This window comes from Diadema antillarum, unplaced genomic scaffold, assembly GCF_040938485.1.
Source record: "Diadema antillarum isolate AM-2024a unplaced genomic scaffold, OU_Dant_1.0 seq00000791_RagTag, whole genome shotgun sequence".
Taxonomy (NCBI): Eukaryota; Metazoa; Echinodermata; class Echinoidea; order Diadematoida; family Diadematidae; genus Diadema; species Diadema antillarum.
Genome location: NW_027271678.1, coordinates 1,759,514 through 1,779,906, shown reverse-complemented (window position 1 = coordinate 1,779,906; position 20,393 = coordinate 1,759,514). Strand labels below are relative to the sequence as shown.

General features: G+C 38.8%; 1 protein-coding gene across 1 annotated transcript in view; it reads left to right on the top strand.

The window, feature by feature from the left end:
* The first annotated feature begins 392 nt into the window (after window positions 1–392).
* LOC139739247 (recombining binding protein suppressor of hairless-like) overlaps window positions 393–20,393 on the top strand; it is a 33,355-nt gene continuing 13,354 nt past the window's right edge. The window contains exons 1-3 of the mRNA XM_071649863.1: window positions 393–462; window positions 10,987–11,082; window positions 11,453–11,662. Coding sequence (XP_071505964.1) covers window positions 11,458–11,662 — 205 coding nt within the window. The 5' untranslated portion in view covers window positions 393–462; window positions 10,987–11,082; window positions 11,453–11,457. The remainder of the gene's footprint in view (window positions 463–10,986; window positions 11,083–11,452; window positions 11,663–20,393) is intronic.

Below are 20,393 nucleotides of genomic sequence, written 5' to 3'. Positions count from 1 at the left end.
GTTCGCCCTGCCGTGACCCCATTTTGTCGTCCGGAGGGAGGAGAGATACGATGAGAACAGCCATTCCCACGGCTGATAATCAACTATGCAAAGTTCCCACGGTGTGCTTTTCACACTCAAACAAGCAGTTGCCGAGTTTGATTAGTATCATATATATACAAATTATCTTTGCAAATTTATAATAATATACATTTCAGTGCATAAAAGTATAAGAAATTATCATTTTTTGACGCAATTTTTTATTTAATGTTTGAAAATTTGATATTAAGGATCATTAGTTGTTTTAATGAGTTTGGATTCTTGGTCTTCAACGTGCTTGTGGGAATTTCTGAGGCCCATCTCTGCACTGTGGACTTGCAGCAGCAGCACACAGGGATGAGAAAATTCGCCCGAATCGGGCTGTGTTGAAGCGGAACCCCCTAAGTCGTGCGAAGAACCATGGTCGAGACAAAATAGTTTAACGTAAGTATTGTCGATTTTAAGATAAATATGTACAGTTACATGCGGGTTATGTCTTATTGTATAGAGTAGATACCTAGGGTTTAAATATCTGTCGTGTTCAATTTGAAGATATGTGGTAAATCGTTAGCAGTAAGTCGAGTGAATGTGAAGTTCGTAGTGTGACCTGACGGTGAGGCGAGTGGTAGGTCGTGGTATTGGTAGCGGAGTAGATGGTGTGCTAGTGGGTATAGCAGCGGTCTGTAAACTTGCCACGCCACGCACGCTTCACCACACTTGCCGTCTATAACTTGGGCAGTTTGGCAGGGAGAATGCAATGCAATGCAATACTCCGCTCTCCCGTCAACAAAATTGTGACCATGGCCGAAGTGCCTGCTAGAAGATACTTGCTCATGTTTTTATTAAAGTTGAAAGTCATATTATTACTCGATATCAGGCCGTCTTGAGTTTCATAACTATGATGTGGTACATCTTACATGTTATGATCCATGGTCGTATGGACAAACAACTAGAGAAATCATGGATATGGTGGTGGGAAAAGGTATGGTCATTTACAGTTGTAGGTGGTGTATGTTTTTGCCTGGGTAGCGAACAAGCAGCTTCCTCAAGCTCAACACATAAAGTAAACCTTGATATGTCTATCTCTACTCTAGACAGAAAAATCGGTACCGAAAAATCCATCATTCCGGAAGAATATTTTCTTCTATCATCTTCTTCTTCTTTTAAAATTTACCAGCTCTCCTCTGCTGTGGAGACATGTCATGTATAGGCCTACAAACAATGTAAACCATTACATAGACATCTACTATACAGGACTATACAGGACTAGGAGGGGATCCCGTGAAGCCAGACGCAATATCACTGTAGAATATTCGTATTCAGAGACTCCAACTCTCCCGTTTTCGACGGGAGATCTCCCGTCGAAAACCCATTTTTGCAAAAATCTCCCGTTCTCCCGCTTGAGATTTAATTTCTCCCGCCCTGGCTCTGTGTCTCCCGTTGGAAAGGATTTCTTACTTATTGCTATTGTATGTTGAAAAAACAAGCCTTAGACATATCCAGAGAGCATCTAGAACCCTAGGAACTTGGCGATTCGCACACATCAACTTGGAGTCTCCCGTTTGCTAGGGGTTTCAGGCGGGAGAATCTCCTGATCAGAAGGTGCTTTGGGTTGGAGTCTCTGGAACATATCCCCGACGACCACCAGATAAAGACCAATCTAGTGCGGTAAAGTCTATCTCTAACATTAGAATAGATTTATGACTAGGGTCTAGAATACAGACATCAAGAAAATTTAGTTTTCTAGAAAAGGAGACCTGTGCTGTGGTATTCATGTCAGAAAATGTGGTGTGCTGTATGCACATGCAGTTGCATACTTGGCAGTGTCGTTATTTTTTAGAATTTACAAGGGGAATGATATTTTTATTAGTTTTAAGATTAACAACTTGCAAAATTTACAATCTATCACTGTGGTCTGTGTCCTATATTAATGTAGACCTTATTGTCCCCCAAGTGAAAAAGAATTATTAGCTTTTCTCCTGAAAAGGAAAAATGATTATTCCTCATTTTGACTATGGTACTTGACTGTGAATTCAACCATGTTTGAAATAGTCTCAAGTCTGAAAGTACTGAACTTCTGTAAAAATTGATATTTTTGCTCGACTAATTTTTCACGCTTAGCTGGGTAAGAAGAATTTTGTGTGTTTTTTATGCCACGGAATCATGACATCAAGTAGATGTCCACTGCAACATACAAGATGGCAAGCAAACATATCTGCATGCTTTTATTTTCACACTGATTTCTGATTGCGCAAAACAGTCTCAACACAGCAAATATTTCCACTTTTACAGTAAGTGGTTATATACTTTTGCAGTATACTATATAAATCGTGCACAAGCTGTTATTTTGGGGAAGGTTTAAATTTTTTGAATTTCACAAAATTACTGTTGGACAGCAAATTAACAACCCATGAAAATATCACCTTGAGCTAGTCTACTAGTAGACTTACGGATAACCTCGCGTTAAAGGTCTGTGATCTGCACATTTGCAAAAAATATTTCATGATAGAAGCCAACATTATATTCTTATACAGGTGACTCCTTGGGCTATTCCACGGTTACTCACGTTACACTTGGAGAAACCTTCACTCATTCCTGGAGCTGTAACTCCCTTATTATAGATATGAACCAAACAACTTTTTATCACAACAAAGTACATAGTCTCACTATCCTTTGTATAAAAACAAAACTTGAGAAATTTTAATATGCTCGTGGCAAATCTTTAAAATGTGTCGGTTACTCACGTTACACGATTTGGACATGCATAAAATGAAAAGCCGACAAAAGTGAAAAGTGTCCTCATACCAAGCCTTTATGACAGTTGATAATATCCATTTCAAAGAAGTACAGTAGGGAGACAAACTTTGTATATAGTATAAAAAATAAGGAACGCATGTTTTTTTCTAGGGGTGCAGATAAAGTGGTTACTCACGTTACGGTTACTCACGTTACATTTTGTCCATGTATGGTCCTCATTATAAATCTCACAAAAAATTAATAATGTGTGATAGCATTCAAGTTTCTTTTTCTGAAATAATGTGTGTAGGATATCAGAGACCAGTTTATGTTTAAAGATAACATTCTAAGTAGGTTTCCTCTTCTCTTACTAAATTGGACAGTATATGCTACGACTTGTATGTATTTACATTGTACTATACTGTATAAGATCTGGCGTGGGCTTTGCAAATGAAAAAACTGGAAAACAAATGCATCTTATTTAATTTCTTCCCAGCAGTAAGTATAAAAAAGACAAACTGGTGTTACTCTTCAGATTGGCTATACTGTAGACCCCAGATGTAGACACAAAATCCAAATCAAATGTTCACATTGAGCTGTCCTTTCTTGATACTGTCCATGTCATTTAACCTGCGTTTTGACGATATACTATCCAGCTGATCTGTGTTTGTATTAAAAGTTAAAGTGTCCACAATCATGGTCAATTTTGATAGCTGGTGTAGTTTTTTCATAAGCATCTTCTATTTCATGTACAAAAGATTAAATGGGTTGGGCCATTTCCAATACATCCCAACTTGCTCCATTACAGATACAGTGTACAATATACTTGACAGTTATTCTCTTGGCCAACAGCAATGACTTCTCCAGGATACATTCTTCTGTCTTACTCCACAGCATACCAGTCTCCAATGGAAGGGTTCTCTTATTCTCTTCTTAAATTTTACTTATACTTTCCCACTTTAACATTGGGAACACCTTGTAGAAAAGAGCATGCGTTTCCAAAATCGACAATGCCATGTACCAAGCTTATATTTATTTATTTGTTTGTTTATTTTTGATGAGGAAAGAGTAACATCAGAGAGGGGTACTCTCATTTCACTTTTAATTAACCAAAAATAACTTCAAAACTTACCACGAGACTTAAAATTTGCCATCCCACAGTAAATGTTACCTAAATTCATAATTTTTGCTGGTTACTCACGTTACAAAATGGTTACTCACGTTACAAGGTTACTCACGTTACAGTTTTTCTTCATCATTTTTATGAAGATAAGTATTTTGTTGTGATTTTGATAGTCATTACCTTGTCAAAGTTTGTATGAAGGAAGAGAATTTCAAATCCCACCAATTCAAAGTGAAGAATTTTTCTCTCAGAAAACAAAGTCAGTTTTTTTGGTTACTCACGTTACATCGCCTAAGTAGGTTACAATATTTATTTTTGAACGAGTTCTACAAATTTACTTGAAAAGCCGTTGTGTATTTTAGGTAATTTGAGTCTTCTAAAATTTAGAAATGAATAAACTGGTATGATGTTGCTATAATGAAATGGTAATATGCCATATTCCATTTTTCACTATTTTCTTGTATTTTGGTACAGAATGGAAGTCACAACTTTCAACCATTTTTTCCCAAAGTAAACATATGAAAATTGACTTTTTATTTTTGGTTCCTGAAAATATCATGTATGAAGAACTAAAAATGAAAAGAACACAGAATAATACTGAATTTGAATTTTTAAGCTCATGTCCACCAACCTGTGGAATAGCCCCCTTGGAACTGGTAGTGAATGTTTTCTATTGTTCTTATCAAAATTTTGAGCAAGTAAAATGTTAAGATGTACATGTACATAGATAATAACTTAGGGACCTACGTGTAAATGTGAACTACATTTTTATGAAATTAAATTTTAGAGGGAGTGCATCAATCAATAATTTGTTGAAATGAAAGGTCAGTTTTCTGAGACTTAAGCTGAGTTTTAGTTGCTGGTTCATTTGAATTTGTCTTTTTGCAATGCTGCAAGCTGGCATTGGTCTGACGGTCCCTGACCAGTAAGACCAGTAAAAATCACTGTTGGACCAGTTACTTTCTTAGGAATGGACCAGTAAAACATGGAAGCACAGGGTACCTACTGGTCCGACCTGTCTGTTGGACCAGTAGAAAAAAAAAAGATGGGTTTAATAGTGTGCAGCCCTGCTTTTTGGACCAGTTGTGAACCTGTTTGGTTCATTGGTCTCTTCATCCATTGGTACCAGTCTAATTGAGGAATGCTGTTTGTACAATTGTCTCATTATCACAGACTAGCCCAAATGCTGTACAGTACTGGTTGAGGTGAGGATTTGACTTGTACCGTTTTCCGAGATATTTAGAAACCACTCTATGAAATGTTACAGAGCATTCAATTTTAAATTGAATCAAAAATTTATTTGATGAAAATCAGTTTTGAAATGACTGAGATATCTAGTAACAAGGTAAAACAAAGAACTCGGGACTAATAAAAGTCGTGGCCTGTCAATTTTATTAGGATAGCTTTTTTTTTTTTATGTCAGCCATTTCAAGACCAATGTTCATCAAATAAACGTTGAATCCTTCTTGAAATTACACTGTACATGCTCTTTCATATTTCATAATGAGGTTTCTCATTATCTCACACACACAAAAAAAAGGAAAAAATGTTACAAACCTTAAAGATGGGCCATCCCTTTTGCATTCCTTCCCAAATAGCACAGAACATGATACATTCCACCAAAATGACAAGACTATTGTAAAGCTATTTCTGTGATATTTGAAGGTTGTAGCCGTTAAAATTCATATAATGCACCAAATGCTCACCGTACCATATTCTGTGTACAAGGCACAGCTGCATAATCCTCCTGTGGTTGTAATATGATACTTATACTTCGAACAAAAGATTTATATGCATGTTAAAGCTGTCAGAAAGGAAGAATTCACTAGCTTACTTTGTTATCTATGGCAAATATTACAACAGACAACGTACATGAACTACAAACTTGTACATAAGTGCATCACACAGGTCTGCAAAACTAGACTAGTACAATGTAACTAGTTTAGATTTGTAATTTTTTCGTAGTACGAAATAATTATTTGAATCTTAAAGGTCAATTTAACTCAACAAATAAAGACCCTCTTGAGTTCAAAACATACAGGAGGTTTTCAAATAGTGTTTTCTTAGGTGTTCTCACGAAATTTTCAAAAATTTGCATGCAAAAGGGATGACCTATCTTTAAACCTCACCTTAACAGGTACACGTACACTGTACTATTACAGTCCCTTTAAAGGCCCTGAACTAGTTGAGACCATGTTGATTAAAGAACATGGACTTTCATGCAGGCATGAAATCCACAGTTAGAGTCCAAGTCTGTACATGACTTAAGTGTAAACACAGGAAAAAAGATGTCAAAATCGGGCGAGTCAAGAAAACTAGCCTCATCTTACAGTTGAACTTTGCTTGAATGGAAGCCCTTTCTGTAGTCAAGAGGACGAATGAGGAGTTGACTTTTTTTATGCACTAACTTTCAATTTTCATAATCAAGCATTTTGTATTGAAGAACAATTCCACCTTTCTAGACATGGGGATTGAGTGAATGCAGCAATATTAGTAGAACACATCAGTGAGGGTTTGAGGAAAATTGGACAACCTGTTAAAAAGTTTTGAATTTTTGAAGTTTTTGCTAAGTCACTGCTGGATGAGGAGACTACTGCAACTTGTGATGTCACATGTGTACAACATTGTAAAGAAAATATAAAGAAAATTCAACATACTTTCACTTTTCTCGCAAAATAAAAGAACACTTGACTTGCCTCTTTCAGAAGGCAAGTGGAATATTATAAAATGGGTTCAAGAATGTAGCCAATAGGAAGCGCTGAAATGAGTCACGTGTGCTTTGGTTATTCTAGTCCCATCGCACTGCATGTTAAATCCTATTGCCGATCGTCTGTGCGCGCGGCGGCTCCTGTGAATTGCATGCATACGCGCTGTCAATCCTGTAAACAACTTCTAGTTCGGCCTGCCAAGCCAGCCTGCCGGCCTTTCTTCCCTTGTGCATAACATGTGTGGCGTACGTATACTCTTATACGTACAGTACAGTATACCAAGCGTTGTGGGACCGGACGCGTACATGGAGTCACTTTGAAGGGCAAATCCAAAGATTTAGCAAGTTAATTCTCACGCCGTTTTCAGAGTATGTTGTCTAGTAGGCCTATATGAGGAGTCTATATCAAGTCTTTATTGAAGGTAAAGGGTGCATATTCTATGTAAAATAAGTACATTGTAAGTTTTCATGCAGGAACTTCAGTGTCCAGAAACCCAACCCCCCATCATACTTAAATTATACTGTATGTGCGGGATTTCCGAGTGCGACGTGCGTAAATGTTTGGGACGAACATCTTCAGACGTCTTGACCCACAAAGGTACGTGAAAAACGCTGAAAAATACTGTTATTTTTTCGAATTTTCAACCCATTTTATACAACAAATGATGCACAGGATTATTTCGTGGCGTTCGCCTCGTGCATGTTTCACAATTGTAAATACCCTCGAGTGCGCTATACGCCTCCACTAATGCACTCTATCCTGTGCATCATTTGTATAATATCACCTTTCAACGTATGTCAGCGACAAGCCGAGGAAATGTGCACTTTTTTCAAAAGATAAAAATTTATGAAATTCTCTTACAGTTGTACATCCTTATTTTGTTGTACACAAGTGACATTCTAGTAGTTTTCTCATCCAGCAGTGACTGCACGGACACTTTAAAAATTCATGAATTGTGAATTTATTGTCCAGTTTTCCACAAACTTTCACTGATTTGTTCTAACAATATTGCTGCATTCACTCATTCCACATGTATATAAAGGTGAACTTATCTTTAGAAAGTAAAAAGGACAGGTAAAGGAAGAATCTTTCACCAGTCTCCAGGTGGTTTATGAGTTGGGAACCTGACCCTAAAGTTCTCTTTGTTGTGTTGTGTGTGTGTGTGTGTGCCCATATGTCTGTGGAAGGGGAGGGGAGGGGGAGGACATGTATTCTATCTTTGTTTTACGTAATTTAAATAATCAGGCTTTAGTCAGGGGCGAATTCAGGAATTTTGAAAAGGGAGGGTGCAAACAATGTGTACATAATTTCTTGTGCTATTTCTGGGTTTCATCTCATTTTTTTCTTTGTATTTATTTTGTTTTAACAATGAATAAAGAGGGGGTGCGCCCGGTGCACCTCCTCTGGGTCTGCCACTGGTACTGTAGTTGTTCTCTGCTGTGAGATCCTTACAGGTGAACAAATCAACTTGTCTTCAGCAAACATGTCTTGAGCTGATAGTGATAAGCAGAGGAAATACGTTTGAAAATATGCTTAATCGAGCCTACTGTAATCAGGGAGATGTGATATTTATAGGACAGTAATTAAAGTTGAATACAAGCTGAATACAAGCTTTTCAACTTGAGTTTGTTTTTGTTTAAATTGTTTTTCACTGCAAGTAATTCCACCACTTAAATGGGAGTTTACCCCAAAAATACATGTTGATTGAGTGGATGCAGCATAAGTAGAACACAGCAGTGAAAGTTTGAGGAAAATCGGGCAGTCACTTCAAAAGTTATGAATTTTTGAAGTTTTGGTGATGAGATGACTGGATCAGAAGACTACTACTGATCATGACATCACATATGGACTGCCATGTATGAAAGAAAATTAAGCATTTTTCACTTTTCTAGCATAATGAAAGAGCACTGGACTTGCTTCTAGGGGAAATAATATTACCCTTGACATATTATGTCAGTACCAAGTTCAGGGAATGTGTACACAGTGTACTTTTCATATGAAATTATATTTTGTGGAATTTAAATACTTTCTTTAAAGCTTTCTTAATAAAAGGTGCGATCCACCTTTTTATCACTGCTTTGTTTTACTTTGGTTTAGAATTTATCAGCCACTTCAAAACCAATTTTCATCAAATTAAGTTTGAATTCCTCTTAGAAATCTACGCTTTTCAACATTTCATGAAATGAAAACTGAAAAATTAAATAGTTTAAAGTGTTTACTTCCATTGATGAAGGGCAGTTTGCCATTTATTTTCAATGAAAAACAACTTGACACAAGAAATATTAATTTTTATAAATAAGCAATACCTGCTGCGTGGAACCCCAGTGATCAAGTAGATATATGATGTCTGTCTAGCAGTCAGGTCATTGAGTCACACCTCAGTACATGTATGTACATATATTGTATACCCATGAATTTTGTCGTGGCTACTATTGAAAACTGAATAAGGACATTTTGTGTATCACTTGCAATTAAAAAAAAAATCATTTTATATTTTTCATATCATTATATTTTTTTTAATATATCACAACCATTTCAAATTGGATCTCCATCACATAAACTTTGAATTCCTCTAGTCTTAGGATTGTATGCTCTTTAGTAATTCATATAATTGGTTTCCAATCATCTCATTAAATGTTGAAAACTGAATCCCCATTTCTACAAAAAACTATACCATCCCTTTAATGCTGATTTTTCATTGTGTATTTTGCCATTTTCCCCTCCCCCTTTCTGAAAATTGTTCAGTCAAGTACATGTATTGTTTAAAGTGTCTATAACTCAAAAAGTAGAGTGTTGGGATGCTTTCTTCAGGATGATTGACCATTTGTGACCCGCTACAACAAAAAGGTCCTAAAGTCGCGCACGGTCGAAGCCGTGAAAATCGAGTTTGAAGTCAGAGCATTAAAATTGGTCAAAACTTACGATTTTCTGATTTTGATATATTATTGGAGTCTAACATGTCTTCTATCATCTGTCGAAATTTTGAAGCAAAATGATCGAAGGAAAGACCAAAAAATAGCGTTTTTCTGAGCAATGTTTTTTGGCGTTTCAACGAAGCAGAAACTAGTTCGAAAATTTGGATTGAGCGCCACGGATAGGTTCCGCCCCTAACAACGACAAGAGTGATCTCATTGGTCAGTTTGCTGCTTGCTGTTAACCGAAGCGTGAAGCTCGCACACTGCCCAGTCAACTGGTGCGTGCGGGCGGGGTGCGCTATGCTCGGCCGCTTCTCACATCCTGGTCACTGATTGGTTGGTGAGGAGACCGCCGACGCTGATGTGCTTGAATGAACTCTTCGGGGGTTGCTAGGGCTTACCTTCTATTGTGTAGGGGTGAAAACTGACTTGCGTGTCCCTTGTTCGCGATTGCGTCGAAAGGAAGACTTTTAGGGCACTTTTCTCGAAACAGTGATTTTCCAGACGTCTCGACATGCTCTCTTTTTAACATCGATATCTCCGCAGCCGGTTATTTTTATAAAATGTGTTATATATCAATTTAAAGCAGAAAGATTAGGGGATTATATCATGCAATTTTCAAATAATCGACCTCGCCCGACTTTAGGATCATTTTGTTGTAGCGGGTCACATTTGTGTACTGAGAGACCTTCCCAGCTAGCTACATGCATTCACATGCAATATGTATGAGGATGTCCCATACGTAATGCATTTGTCCCGTACGTAACATTATTTCAATGCCTAATAAAAAATATTTCTTTTACTGTTTTTTTTTTTCTATGGCATTTAATTTCTCTAAACGATAAATTAGAAGTTTCCAATTTTTAGGGCATTAATATAACCTTAGCAAATTCAGAAAAACCTAAAAAATGACCTCAATTTGTTACGTATGGGACATCTCATGATAGGACATGAGCTAATTTGCATAATCATTTGCATAATCCCTAAATTTTCATACCAAGTTAAACTATTTGATGAACTTCTTATGTCCACATATTAATCAAATATCATTTGATTTCCTTTGAATTAATATGAATTTTTATAAATGTCCCATATGTAATCCTGTGTTTCACTTTTATGCAAATTGAGCCCTTGAAATTTGCATAGATTTACATAATATAATTTTTTCCTCCATGGAAATCAAAACTTCAACTCACAAGCTTCAAAATGATACCAAACATGTCAATATTGAGCAAAGGTGAAATTTTGCCTTCTGAGGGGACCTTATCTTGGACTTGCCCTACATTGTATACCATCCCTTTAAACGAAATGAACACCTAGTCATGTATACTCTCCCAACCAATCATTTGCTCGGGATCTGCTTTATCATTAAATAAACATCTTTAATGTTCTGTCATATCCTTGGGATGTCAGAGAAGCAGAGATAACTGAAAGTAAAAACTATTTTGAAGGAGAGTGACGTCTTTCACATCCTATCTCTTCACAGGTCCGAACCAAGATGTAACGCTACGGTGATTCCTTCGTCCCACCCTCAACAAGAGCCAAAAGACATCCTACTGGACAAACACAAGTCTCATTCCAGGTGTCTACAAATCTCCATCAGATACTCAATTCAGATTCACCCTACACTGACTGTACATCACAGTGTTCAGTGTCAACATCTACCATCACACATTTCTAAACAGATGCCCATTGCTGTATCAAAGTAACTGTAGTATGAATGATAACACACTCTCTCTATAGCAACATTGTCATGCTCACACAAAAGGAGAGTGTTTCTATAGAAATATTTCTTGAACAATCTTTCTGTAGAAGTGACCTTATAAAGTTACAACCAAATCTGCAGCATGTACAAAGCTAGCATTGCCATGACAACAAGACTGTAAGGAGTCGCTGATCTGTGAGAGATTTTTGGTGGCCGACTCCTCATAACTTTTTTTTATGCAACTCAGTGAGGATGAATCCACACTATGAAGCACTCAACCTGTCACATAGAGACATGGTTGCCGGGGGCGGAGACTTGGTTGCTAGGGGTGGAGACCTGGTTGCTAGGGGTGGAGACATGACTCCAGAAGGAATGATGATTTCTAGAAGTCACGGTATGATGGTTGGAGCCACAGCGATGCCGTACGTCATGACGGCTGACATCACAAAGTATCACAGTAAGTTGGATTTGTCTCTAGTTTTTTTATTTGCAGTGAGAATTGCATTTGTTGTATGCTTTCATTTACAGTAAGTTTGATTTACTGCATGGTTTAATGCAATTTTTTTTTTTTTTTTGCTGTACTAGGTATGTTTTAATTTGGAGTAAGTTTGATTTGCTGTATGTTGTATGCTTTAATTTAGAGTGAGTTTGATTTGCTGTTTATATTGTTTTGATTTGAAGTACCTGTAAAAGTGGTTTCTTTCACAGTGGTTTTATTTTCGCGCTTTTCGCGCTTTGAGGTTGAACTGCGAATTTAACATCACGCGAAAATGTTTTGAACTCGTCGCTTGTTACAATGCTATCATTACCGACCATGAATTTAAACACACGCGAAAAAGTCGGCACCGATGGAAACCGCAAAAGTTTCTGTACGCGAAAGAAACCACTTTTACAGTAAGTTTGATTTGCCTCTAGTATTCATTCACAGGAATTTTGATTTGCTGCATATGTTTTCATTCACAGCAAATTTGATATTCGTTATGTTTTAATTCACATTGATCTCAGGATGTCTCAGTAGTGTGGGGGAGAGTGAACTAGCCTGATTAACCCATTGAGGACGGACTGATTTTGCTATACAACATACATTTCCCATAGACCCCTGCCTGAGTATACTCGAGACTCCTCCTCAATGGGTTAAAATGATTCATTCACTGTGTGTCCTTTGGTGTGTAGTAGAGAACAGTAGTGCAGGACACCGTTTCATCAAAGTTGTCAGCCCTGACAAGTTGTCAGTCTCTGACAATCACCATAGTAACAGTCAGTGACTGGAGCTTCTCAGCCAATCAAAACCAAGGATTTTGCTGAAATTGTCAGAGACTGACAACTTTTCAGTGCTGACTTAATTGATGAAACACCCCCAGGTCTCCCAGAATTTGCCCTTTCAAATAGTGAGTACAACATATATGCATGGAAGCATACGTGTATAAGGCTGCGTTCACATAGAAGTATACTATTCGGGTATTCGGGCTCGTTTTTCGAGGGCACGCGAATAGCTTGAATCGAACGATAGGATTTCCTCACACCGGTTCACATAGGAGGGCACTATTCGAAAGTACCGAATAGCTGCGAAAAGTATAGCAAAGTGGGAATCGAGCTTGTTCGATTTTCTTGCAGCGTATACCGTCTCTCGTTTATGAAATAATGACGCTTTTGGTCTGGATTTGCCCTTTAGCAAAAATAAGCATGCAGACTGACATTCTGATGCAGTTTAGAAATTGTTAATAAGATTTGCTGGGATGTAGGAGGAAGAAATCCTCACTGCATGGGATGGTGAGTTGACGGTGCGGGTGATGGTGTATTCGGTGCTCGAATAGCGAATAGCGAATAGCGAATACCGAATAGCAAATATTGAATACTTCTATGTGAACGCAGCCTTATGCTTCACAGCAAAAGTCAACTCCAGTTGAGAATTTTCTGCTGCTTGTATGCTGAGTATTTAGAGCTGTACATAATTTGTTACAGGGATTTCCAAACACAATTCAAGCCAACCTTTCCATTGCATGGTCTTCCCATGCTTTTGTACATGATAGATCAAGCAAACTGCATCCTTTGTACAAGTAATGATGTTACAATATAAACTTGTTAAAAATTACTGCTGTTCATTCAAATATTGAGATGAAGTGATTCATTTGTAAATGCGGGTAAGCTAGCCATGTGCATATAAATGTACTGGAATTGGGTATCACAAGCAGAAGTAAAAACAAACAAACAAACAAAGAACTAAACAAACAAAACAAGTCCTCACCTCCTGAGTTTACTACTACACTGTATATCAGCTCTTCAGCGTACTCCTGTAATTTCGCCTTGTCCCACTCCTCATCGATATTTGCTTTAGCCCCACCTTACTCTTTAGCCCCACCCTACTCTTTAGCCCCACCCTACTCTTTAGCCCCACCCTACTCTTTAGCCCCACCCTACTCTTTAGCCCCACCCTACTCTTTAGCCCCACCTTACTTTTTAGCCCCACCCTACTCTTTAGCCCACCTTACTTTTTAGCCCCACCCTACTCTTTAGCCCCACCCTACTCTTTAGCCCCACCCTACTCTTTAGCCCCACCCTACTCTTTAGCCCCACCCTACTCTTTAGCCCCACCTTACTTTTTTAACCCCACCCTACTCTTTAGCCCCACCTTACTCTTTAGCCCCACCCTACTCTTTAGCCCCACCCTACTCTTTAGCCCCACCCTACTCTTTAGCCCCACCCTACTCTTTAGCCCCACCCTACATGTACTCTTTAGCCCCACCTTACTTTTTAGCCCCACCCTACTCTTTAGCCCCACCTTACTTTTTAGCCCCACCCTACTCTTTAGCCCCACCTTACTTTTTAGCCCCACCCTACTCTTTAGCCCCACCCTACTGTGGTATCACTTTCCCTATCTCACTATGGTACACAGTATCACTTTGCCCGCTATGTTACTGTGATATAATTCGCCCCACCATACCAGGGTATATTGATCACTACTGTGGGGCCACTTTGCCCCATCGGCCTGTGGTAGGCCCTATCACTTTATCCGAGCCATACTGATGTATCAGTAGTGCCTTGCCCCACCATAGTATATAATCACTTTGCCCCACCCTAGCTACAATGGTTTCACTTTGTCCCACGCTGTACTGTGGTATCACTTTTTTATCCCCACCCTACCATAGTACTAGTATCACTTTATCCCCACCCTACTGTGGTAGTACTTTATCCCCACCCTACTGTGGTAGTACTTTATCCCCACCCTACTGTGGTAGTACTTTATCCCCACCCTACTGTGGTAGTACTTTATCCCCACCCTACTGTGGTAGTACTTTATCCCCACCCTACTGTGGTAGTACTTTATCCCCACCCTACTGTGGTAGTACTTTATCCCCACCCTACTGTGGTAGTACTTTATCCCCACCCTACTGTGGTAGTACTTTATCCCCACCCTACTGTGGTAGTACTTTATCCCCACCCTACTGTGGTAGTACTTTATCCCCACCCTACTGTGGTAGTACTTTATCCCCACCCTACTGTGGTAGTACTTTATCCCCACCCTACTGTGGTAGTACTTTATCCCCACCCTACTGTGGTAGTACTTTATCCCCACCCTACCATAGTACTAGTATCACTTTATCCCCACCCTACCATAGTACTAGTATCACTTTATCCCCACCCTACTGTGGTAGTACTTTATCCCCACCCTACTGTGGTATCACTTTATCCCCACCCTACTGTGGTAGTACTTTATCCCCACCCTACTGTGGTAGTACTTTATCCCCACCCTACTGTGGTAGTACTTTATCCCCACCCTACTGTGGTAGTACTTTATCCCCACCCTACTGTGGTAGTACTTTATCCCCACCCTACTGTGGTATCACTTTATCCCCACCCTACTGTGGTAGTACTTTAACCCCACCCTACTGTGGTAGTACTTTATCCCCACCCTACTGTGGTATCACTTTATCCCCACCCTACTGTGGTAGTACTTTATCCCCACCCTACTGTGGTATCACTTTATCCCCACCCTACTGTGGTATCACTTTATCCCCACCCTACTGTGGTAGTACTTTATCCCCACCCTACTGTGGTAGTACTTTATCCCCACCCTACTGTGGTATCACTTTATCCCCACCCTACCATAGTACTAGTATCACTTTATCCCCACCCTACTGTGGTAGTACTTTATCCCCACCCTACTGTGGTAGTACTTTATCCCCACCCTACTGTGGTAGTACTTTATCCCCACCCTACTGTGGTAGTACTTTATCCCCACCATACTGTGGTAGTACTTTATCCCCACCCTACTGTGGTAGTACTTTATCCCCACCCTACTGTGGTAGTACTTTATCCCCACCCTACTGTGGTAGTACTTTATCCCCACCCTACTGTGGTAGTACTTTATTCCCACCCTACTGTGGTAGTACTTTATCCCCACCCTACTGTGGTAGTACTTTATCCCCACCCTACTGTGGTAGTACTTTATCCCCACCCTACTGTGGTAGTACTTTATTCCCACCCTACTGTGGTAGTACTTTATCCCCACCCTACTGTGGTATCACTTTATCCCCACCCTACTGTGGTAGTACTTTATCCCCACCCTACTGTGGTAGTACTTTATCCCCACCCTACTGTGGTAGTACTTTATCCCCACCCTACTGTGGTAGTACTTTATCCCCACCCTACTGTGGTATAGTACTTTATCCCCACCCTACTGTGGTACTACTTTATCCCCACCCTACTGTGGTAGTACTTTATCCCCACCCTACTGTGGTAGTACTTTATCCCCACCCTACTGTGGTAGTACTTTATTCCCACCCTACTGTGGTAGTACTTTATCCCCACCCTACTGTGGTAGTACTTTATCCCCACCCTACTGTGGTAGTACTTTATTCCCACCCTACTGTGGTAGTACTTTATCCCCACCCTACTGTGGTATTACTTTATCCCCACCCTACTGTGGTAGTACTTTATCCCCACCCTACCATAGTACTAGTATCACTTTATCCCCACCCTACTGCATATAATGCATTGTATCCCAACAATCTAACAGTTTTTACCATCAAATGTAAACAATCTGAATAATGTATAAATCTTCCCAACAGATGTTTCGCAGTACTTAGCACATCCAGAGAGGGGCGTACCAGGAGTATGCCCCCTCTTTTTTTTTTTTTATTTAGACAAAACAAAAGAAAAAGAAAAAAGGGGGGCTCATGCGCCCCCTCCCCCTTTAATTTTGTAAAGGCGCCTGCCTTTATCGAAATTCTTGGATCCACCCCTGCTTTGTTATCTCTTCATGCCATAAAGTTAAGTTTCTTTCTCAAGGTCTTATACAGTCTTAAATAGTTTATTTCACCCCATTTCTCACCCTATTTTCTTTTGCCTTGTTGTGGAATGTAAGTTTCATGATAACTGTATAAGATGGTTTTTTAGTTAAGTACAGCAACAACAAAAACCACACATCTACAGCTTTATATTGGCTGGGAATTCTGATGAAAACTTTTCACAGGGAGTATGAATTGGTCAGTTCTTATCGCAGTGAAAGTTGGAGTGAGTGATTTTCATACTGAAATGAGATCTGTAGTGGCAGGCAAGAAGGAAGGTGTGTACAATGTATCAATGTATCAATGTACCTGTGTCTTGTGCAACATAGAAAGTAGGTCATGTAAGGTGCCTAGGGTGAATGGGAAACGTACACCGTGGGAAGTTTGGCTTAGCACCGTGATTGGATCCCACTTTTGATGCTATCATAGTGAGAGCTATGGGTACGGAGGAACCAGGTATGTGATTTAACAGTCTGACAGGTTTAGTCTGGAAAAGACTACCTTTGTATTCTGAGAATCACAGTTTGCACAGAGATGTGGACCATACTTTTCAATGCTCTTCTTTTAACCCGTTGAGGATGAGGCCCGAGTGAGGGCAAGCATTGAGAGATGGGAAATGCGTGTTGTAGCAAAGTCAAACCGTCCTCAATGGGTTACGAAGCGTCCCGTTTACGTTAGGGAACAGTGATTTTAAAAATGTTGAAGATATCACTTTTGATACATATGTGTAGGTCAATTGTATCACAAAACATCCTACATGTACCATATAAAATTTTTGCAATAAAGCCCAAGTATATCACCATTTTTCTCATTAAACTATAACTGTAGATGGTTTGTTCCCATTTTGTATGTAACGTGTATACTTTAACACGAGCTATACTGAATCAAATTTTTACATCTTGGTTCTTTCTATCCCCAACTCACATCTTAGAACTATTTTTAAGCAGTAATGCTTGGTTCTTGTTTCATCTGCAAATGATAAATTATGTCTTTAAGGAAGGGGGCAGAGCCTTCTCCATTCTTACCATATCAAGACATGGTACACAGTAGTTTCATGAAGTGCTTGTGTTTAAAAATTATGGCATGATTATGATGGGTGATAAATTATGAGAGATAATTTGATACAGTCTTTGAAAGGAGTTTATTGGCAAAGACCACAAGTCCAATTAAAATATGAATAGATTTGAAAGAAAGCTCAAGAGTATGAAATTTCAAGGTGCTACCATCATGGGCAATAATAGAATGAGAGGTTGTGAAGAGAATTCATCTGCAGAAATCACTGTATCTTTAGTAGCACAACCTTGATATCATCACATGAACTTGTAGGTTTCTGAACTTCAGAGTAATTCATGTTCAAAGTACAGTAGTTTTTGCTCATGAATCTGGTTCAGAAATCAAACCAGTAAATCTTATTTCCACTTGAATGTCATAAGTCTATGAAATGAAATAATGCCTAATACCACTATCCTTTTGTTTTCTTGTTTTGTACAGTGAGAATATTTTTCCTTATAATACACTGTACATTGAATAATGCTTGTATAAGTGAGCTCTTCCCTTTTATTATGATATAAACTCTGATAGATACAGTGTAGCTAAAAGTTCTCTAGACATTTAACAAGTACTGTACAATGTACATGTGCATACAATATTGTCTCAGGTATGTCAAGATGGTCAACTACATTCTAGAATGAAATTTATATAGAATAAAGTTTTCTTTTTACGTATGTAAATGTCCTTCACTTTTAGATGCTAGATTTAATGGAAAATAGAAGGAAACATAATTCACTACGGTACCAAAGAAAGAACAAGTTCCAGTAAAATTTACCTGCTTATAGATAGATCATGATCTTATTTTTGCTTAAATTCTGTCTTTTGAAATAGATGATATCAATTCATAAAAAATTTATTAACAAAGTCCAGTTTTCTGTGATATTTGTGATAGCATGCATCCCATACTGTACGGTACTCATTTTGCATGAATTGATCATACACACATTCCATCCCTTTTTAATAAACCATCACTACCCTACACCCATTACTGCAACTTGTACTTGTACAACTACATGTACATGTATACAGTATTACTGGGTGCTTTTCGTTATTCCGAAGGTTCGCTATTCCGAAGGTTCGTTATTCCGAAGGGTCGTTAATCCAAAACACACAGATTCCCTATACCTAGAGGTTCGTTAATCCGAAAATGAAAAAGGGTTCGTTAATCCGAACATTTGTGGCATCATTCCGAAGGTCCATTATTCCGAAGATTCGTTCATCCGAAAACGAAATTCGGAAAAACAATCCTTCTGAATAACGAATCTTCGGACTAAAAGAGCCTTCAGAATAATGAACCTTCGGAATAACAAGCTGTAACCGTATTACTACACCTACAATTTTTGTATCTCTCCACGGTGTGAATACACCCATTACTACAACTGTACACCTTACCTTATGTCCATAGCAATCCATCAGTCTCACTGCTTCATACTGAATCCTAACCTGCCTCATTACCACAGATATTCCAAACCCAAACCAATTCCTAGACACTCAGTACATCCACACCAATTCTGTACCTCTATCTTACACCAACACCACCCAAAACCAATCCCACTCTACACTTCACCAACACCAGTTTCACCTACATACGTAGGAGCTGTCCTACACCAGCACCACACCACACCAATTCTACTGCTACTCCCAGCCCTGGCAAATCCCACTTGTTATCATACACCAATACCACATCACTCCAATCCCACTTGTGTCCTACATGTACACCACCACCATCACTACCCAAACTTACAAGTGTACACTGTACACTGTACACTACTTCCAATCCCTTTCCATCTGTCCTTGTGGACCTTACACCTTACACCTTACACCAATCTTTACACTCTTATTTTTATACATTGAAGATCTGATCCAAATATCAAATCCCTCAACAATACTCACCTACTGTACCTTTTGTGTGCATCTCTCGCAATTTCTTCACCCAACTAGTGACATTAAAGAGAAAAAAAGCAGCTACTTGTTTGAAGTTCATAAGAATAATATAGGAGAGCGAGATAAGCCTAAAAAGTGTACTGCATGACTTCTCTTGTAAAGCCTAGTTGAGACAAGTACAATACAACTCCTAAATTTGATTAAAATTCTTTCCCTGTCTACATTTTTGATGTACAAAGTATAGTATGTCCCAGCATCTAGTCAGAGTTGGTCATCAGTTGTAGAGCTCTCTGAATTATACACGAGTTATCACTTTGACAGGATCCTTTGTGCATCTACATGTATGCAGAAAATATTTAAAGTTCTCAGATCACTGTGTACTACAGTACCACTGTTTAATCATTGTTGTTGAATCGACAAGAATCTCAGAACAACGGACATTGAACATTTTCAGTATCAAACATACAATGTACTTTGTACATGAACGTACAAATTGTAGGTGGTAGATCTAGAGTCCTGAGCATACAGGGTATAGTCATACTGAATGCAACTATCCTGCAAGGTACAATTGTAGTACAATGGACAAAAAGTCTGATATGTGAGACTAGCTGAAATGATCATTAGTGGCTCCACAGCAGTGAGCCAGTGATATTTTCCCACCATAGACCTGTGTGTTAAACCAGGCCTCAATCTCTTCATACTCTAGTCACATATTAGCCTGCCTCCATTTGACTCATGTTTAGCTTTCCACACTGGCTTCCCTCAGATCTGATAGGGGAAAAAATAATAATGACTAATTTTATAATAATTTGGTAAAGGTCTTTGTTACGCTGTAATCCAATAATTCCGTGTTAAAGGGTGCATTTATACATATTGTGTGTACCGTGTACATGTACAGTTGTATTATTACTGCCCTTTTAGAGAAAAACGGTGGGTTTCTTGTGCTTCCTTCATGCATGTTTTACC